Source organism: Vulpes lagopus, chromosome 1 (genome assembly GCF_018345385.1).
Source record: "Vulpes lagopus strain Blue_001 chromosome 1, ASM1834538v1, whole genome shotgun sequence".
Classification (NCBI taxonomy): Eukaryota; Metazoa; Chordata; class Mammalia; order Carnivora; family Canidae; genus Vulpes; species Vulpes lagopus.
Genome location: NC_054824.1, coordinates 71,242,677 through 71,249,025, shown reverse-complemented (window position 1 = coordinate 71,249,025; position 6,349 = coordinate 71,242,677). Strand labels below are relative to the sequence as shown.

Sequence of the window (6,349 nt, the reverse complement as noted above, 5' to 3'; positions counted from 1 at the left end):
TCTTCACTAAGCCCATAAAAGTATCAACTTAGAAAACCAAGAATTAAAAGGTGAGATTTGTGGTTAAGAGGACTAAAAATGGTGAAACATCTATAGTAGGCACTCTATAGATGTATAAATTAAAGGGATTTTATAATTATGATCCATTTAGCAATAACTGGGTTGTGACTTGTATCTGGAGGATGGGAATCAGAATAATCAGTTGACTTTATGAGCCTTCCTTTATTTTACCCTTATTCTTTTCATCTTTTTGTTGTACTTTCTTCCCTTACTTGCCTTTGCTCCTTAGTGAACCTTCTTTTTTTTTACTCTTGACTTCTGATTCTTTCCTTCTTTTAACTTTGTACTTTCCTACATCCCTTTTTTTCATAGCATCATTTTCTTCTGTATCTTTCTTCTTCCTTGAATCTTCCTTTCCTTTGTCTTGCTTTATTTGATCCTCAGAGTTCTCTTCCTTTACTTGAGGTTCCTGAACTTGCAGTATTTCAGACCCACTTTTCTCTACTTGGTACTCCTGCTCTTGTGGTATTCCATCTTCATTATTTTCTACTTGGTAGTCCTGTCCTTCTGGTATTCCAGCTTCATTACTCTCTACTTGGGACTCTTGTCCTTCTGATATTCCAGCTTCATTATTCTCTACTTGGGACTCCTGTCCTTGTGGTATTCTGGACTCTCTCCTCTTTACTTGGGTTTCCTCTCCTTTTGGTATTCCCATGTCACTCATTTTTACTTGGTCTTCCTCTCTTAGTATCCTGGTCTCACTCTCCTTTTCTATGATCTCCATTCCTATCCTTCCGTTCTCCAACTCAATGCCTTTTGTTTTCCATTTGGACTCTGTTTTGTGCCTTGATGTCAAGGATTCATCAGAATCTATGACTAAAATTTCCTTCTTTAGTGTTTTCTTGTTTTCTTCTTGGCTGCTCTCAGACTTTGTAGTGGCTCCATTTTTTAGAATCTGGGCCTTGAAATCTGATTTTTTTGCAAGTTCTGCATCCATGCAACCTGGAAATATAACTGAGCACATAACAAAAGTGCACAATTCAGATATCAAGTACTTTCTCTTTATTGCTACTTTTCCCCCTGATATTGGTTTATTTTTTTTTGTCTTAAAACTGAAAAACTGAAGATAGCTTGAGATTTCCTGAAAATATAAAATGATGGAACTCTACACTTAAATTATACAAGTATTGATAATATTCCAGATTCTCTTTAATAAATTGGAAGATTAATGAAAGAAGAGGTAAAATGAACTATAAATGAACTGGCCGCTTTTGTTCAGTATATTATGGCTGATAATTAATGCTTAGTAGCTAAAGGAGGATGTGTTCTGAAAAGAAATGGAATTTATTTTTAGAAAAATTGTGGAAAGAAGTAATAATTGTTTCTTAAAATAGAAAAAACTCAAAATATGCTTTGAGTATTGAATATAAGAATGTCCTCTCAATCAAAAGTAATAATAGTACTAGCTGGTAATTACTGGGTACTTATCATACATCAGGCACTCCCTGTTCTGAGCATTTTATATGATATATTAATTCACTTAATTCTCACAACTAAAAGGACAGGTACTATTATTATTCCCATTTTACAGATGAAGAAATTGAGTAAATGAATGTGAATATGGCCATGGAGTTATTCAGTGGTGGAGCTGGGATTTGAAACTGGAGTCAGACTTCAGAGTTCAGTCTTAACCAATACCTTAGACTATTCCTTATGATAACGGCAAACTTACTTTGCAAAAATTTCTGGTCCCTTTTTCCATGTACAGGTAAGTCAGCTCTACTATGTCTCAACTTCTGTGTGATCTAATAAACTGAATTTTTTAGCTTCTGCTTTATTTTTTCTTATTTTAGTGATTTGGTTTCCTGGATTAAGAAAAAATAATTTATGCTACCAGGAAAAATTCTGTGGGTTCTTGCTATGGAGGAGTGGCACACACACCTTCCTATAAGAAAACCTATTTAAATTTAATGGGGTAGAAAGAATACTGAATTTAAAAGCTGAATCAGAACACCTGGGTATAGTATTCTTGCTAGCTGGGTTTGTTTGAGAAAATCAGTTAATCCCCAAAGATTCACTATCCTTTTTTTAAAAATTTTTTTAAATTGGAGTTCAATTTGCCAGCATATAGCATAACACCCAGTGCTCATCCCATCAAGTGCCCCCCTCAGTGCCCATCACCCAATCACCCCAACCCCCCGCCCACCTCCCCTTCCACCACCACTTGTTCCTTTCCCAGAGTTAGGAGTCTCTTATGTTCTGTCTCCCTCTCTGATATTTCCCACTCATTTTCTCTCCTTTCCCCTTTATTCCCTTTCACTATTTTTTATATTCCCCAAATGAATGAGACCATATAAGATTCATCTTCCTTTTATTTTGTTTCCTCTGCCTACTTTAGAGTTAAGGATTCTAAGGAAATATTTAAGAAACATGGCTTTTACTAACAGACTGTTTCAAATCCTGGCTTCATACCTAACCAGCCAGGTGAGTTTGGGCAAACCTTACTTTTTTATTTGTAAAATGGGTACAATAGTAGTAGGTACTTCACAGAAGTGTTATGAGGATTAAATAATCTAAGTAAAGCACTCAGTATAGTGCATGGAACATAGTAAAATTGTCCAACAAATACTGGCTATTATTACTACCAAAGAAATGGTTAATTGTTTTACAGGAAGATTTCTTGCTTAAGATTTGACCTTTTTCTTTTCATAGAAAACCTTTTAATATGTTTAGGGTTTGATGTCTGAAATACTGACATACACATAACCAAAAAACAAATAGTAAAACGTGACACACCTGCATTAGATAAGAAGGTAAGTATAAATCAAAATCAAAAGAGATGTTGTAGTGTTTCCTTTTTGATATTTTAGGTTCTGACACAAAATGAAAATAACACTAAGAATGTTGCAATAATGCTTTAGTGTGTTTTTTCCTCCCTAATGTACTGACATTTTATTCTAGACAAAGCCATTTCCAATTTACTAATAAATATCAATAGTAAAATATCCTAAGCATTTTAGTACTTAGAGAGTTCAGAATATTTTGATATCTAACAGTACTACCAGTAGACACTTGTTTTTTGGGAGGATGTGGTGTGGTGTGGAAAAGAGCATGTTTTTCCACTGAAGCTTCCAACCTTACAAATTCTGTGGAAAGTACTCCTTAACAAGCTAATTTTTCTTAATATTTCTTAATATGCATATCTACCATCTCTTGGGAGTTTCATATTTACTACTGTGTACTGCAGACCCATTTTTAAGCTAACTTCATGTCCTAAATTATATAGATTTTTGTTAATAAAAATATTCTAGGATTTAATGAAACAATGTTTATTCTAGCTACAATTTTCCTAATTTTATAGTATTTTAAAGAATTTTATTTTTTCCCACTAAACTAAAAAATACTTATAGTCACTTCTAATAGTATCTTCATATCTTTGTTTTAATTCTTTGCTGTATATTTTCTATCTTGAACCTAATAGCATAGGAGAAGTAAGCTGCAAATTATTATTCCATCAAATTCTAAGTTCTTCCCTCTCCCTTCTTTCGAATTTCTAGTTAGTGCATACATCTTTTTTTCCCCCTTAGATCTCATAATCTCCATGATATAAAGATTTGTAAGCCCTAGCTGAAAGTCCATTTACTGCAGGTGGTAGGCTATATGGCAAAATTCTAATTATAAGGGAATATTTCCCCAAGATCTTGGCAATTGTTATAATGTATTCAGTGTACCTGAAGATTTTAAGCTGGATTAATTTTTGTTAAAGCTAAAAGATATCATGAATTAGCTATCATAGTAATAATTCTAATTATATAATAACTTTAAATAATGTAGTAACTAAACCATGGCTTTATTAGGAAATTATTCCTATTAAGTTATTAATCCAGTGGCTGCCAGAGAGAGTACACTCAGATCTAGAGCATAAAGATCTGTTAAGCATTAGGAGGATGACTCATTGTAGATCTCAGTCCATGAATTAACATTTAGAAAAAAAAAATCATATACTTAGTTAGCTGATTGTGGAGATGAGAAGTTAAGAGAATCAACTTGAGAGGGTGATGAAGTTTAATAAGCTGATCTGTCTTCAATCTTTCTTTGAACCACGAATTAAACTTTAATCTCTTTTCGCTAAAAATATCAACTGGGAAGAATATGTTTGAAATATTCTTGTCAACAAAAATATATCTTTTACAAGAAAAAATTTTAAAGATTGAACTGATTTTTTTCTGGCAATTTAAAACAATTCATTAAAAACTAATTCACCTCCAGGGAGGGCCTTGGCCTATGGTCCCTTCTCAAAGCCCTTTTTCTCTTTGTAAAGAAAACACACACTCTTATCACCTTCCCCATGTCATTTGTGAGCTGCAGATACATCATGACTGCTCTGAATGCTTATTCTTCAGAGCAGTCATGCTGTGCTATGAATGTGAATGCAAAGAAAACAATTACACCTTTCAACTTTTCCTCCTCCCACTCACAAACCCACTCTACTAGTGTGAACTGATAAAGAAGAATGATTAAATATAAAGACATATTTTGTGTTAGTGTTTGGAAAGTTTGAGATGCTAAATTTAAGTTTTGCTTGCTTCCTATGGTTGTACATTTACAGAGTTTTAAGAATTATTATTGTGTTTCATAGGAGCTGAGGCATTAAATAATCCTGATGGGAAATCTGAATTTAGAAAACAGTTAAAAGCCAAACATTGATCTAAATGGGGTATCTTTTATTTTTATTTTATTTTTTTGATATCTTTTATTTTTAAAATGATTCTTTTGTGTACATTTAATTATATATCTTCCCTAGTGCATGTCTATTTGTATTTAGAAACATTTTATTTATAGATATGGTTTCAGGACTAATCCCAAAAAAGGCATTTGTGGTTCAGTATAGAAGGCAATGTGTTGGCATGGAAAGAGTATGTAATTCAGAGACGGGAAGTCTTGGCAGTGCTGTTTACCAATTCTTTAACCTTGGGCAAATGTCTGAGCAATTTTACTGATCTGTGAAGTGTAGAATAACAATAGCTAGCAGGCAGGCTATGATAAGAATAAGAGATAATGTTTTTGAAAATGCCTAGCGTGGTGCATAGTATATGGAGGGGCTCAGTACCTACTATTCCTCAAAAGTAGAATTACTTAGAAGGCAAGATAAAGTTTTTTCTTAACTAGTTATTTTTTCTGTTAATTGGATTCACTGGGCCTTCATTTATAACGAAAAAAGAGTTCTAAGTTACTAGCAAAGAACTCACACAATTTAGAAACCAATCTTTCATTATATTTTGCTGGGAGTTAGAAAGGAGATTTTTTTTCAGAGCCTAGAAGATGGCCAGAGATTACAGCATCCTTTTGTATGAACTTCATCAAATCCTCTACAGCTGTCTCTCCAAAAATAGTTAAATATTAGAAAATTCTGGAGAATAGGAACATTTAAAATGATCTTAGAAACACAAATCTCTAATTTGGGAGTAGAAACAGCAAATCCAGAAAATAAATACAATGTAAAATATCATAGTCGAGAATAGATAAAGAACTTACCCAGAGGAGATATTGCTAAAAATAAAACACAAAAGGTTGATCAGAGGGAATTTTCCAACTCAAGTAAAGTCTCACTCCCAATAATACCCTTTTAGAGGAATGCAGAAGCAGCACCTTCAGGTCCTATAAAAACCTCTGTTTCATCCTCAGGAGTGCTGCTGACCAAAGCTCCACATCCTACTTCACAGAGCTGGTTTTCTTTAGGATGCCATTTGTTAATATATGGGATTGAATCCTAGGTAATATCTATTCTACCAAATTTCAAACTATTGCATTTCCTACTTTAATTGTTCTCTCACAAGTCAGTTTTTTTTACCCACTGTCTTTTAGATCAGTTGAAAAAATGTGTATTGTTGACCAATTTTCAAAATCATCACTTATTGTCATCCTGACACTTATTTTTTCTGTCAATTTTAGGTGATTTTCTTTTTTTAGTGAAAATTCACCATTGCCAGATGATAGCACAAGGAAAATAGCCTTCCTTGTGGTAAACTGGCTGGGTATACATACTACCAATAATCTTTGGCAGTCGATAACCAGAGTAATGAGACAAGATCATTATATTTTGTTCCAAAAGAGAAATAGAGAAGAAATTGAAGTATAATAACATCATTTCTTTAAGAAATATTGACTACTCTAAAGTAGAAGAATGTGAAATAAAAAAAAATTTGGGTAACAAAAACTCAAAGGTCCTAGACACAGAAATAGGTAAGGCCAAGAAATGATCCAAACTTACTGATTTTTCCAGAACTGTCCACTGAAAGAGACAAAGAAAAAAATATCAGTAGGTATTGGGTTTTCCCTTCTTCCCCAA

The 6,349-nt window shown here is 33.2% G+C and overlaps 1 protein-coding gene across 1 annotated transcript; it reads right to left on the bottom strand.

The window, feature by feature from the left end:
- Positions 1-222: 222 nt before the first annotated feature.
- TSBP1 (testis expressed basic protein 1) lies at positions 223-997 on the bottom strand. Its single transcript, XM_041748291.1, is given in 2 exon segments — positions 223-282; positions 284-997. Coding segments are annotated over 2 exon segments (774 nt in total).
- Positions 998-6,349: the final 5,352 nt, after the last annotated feature.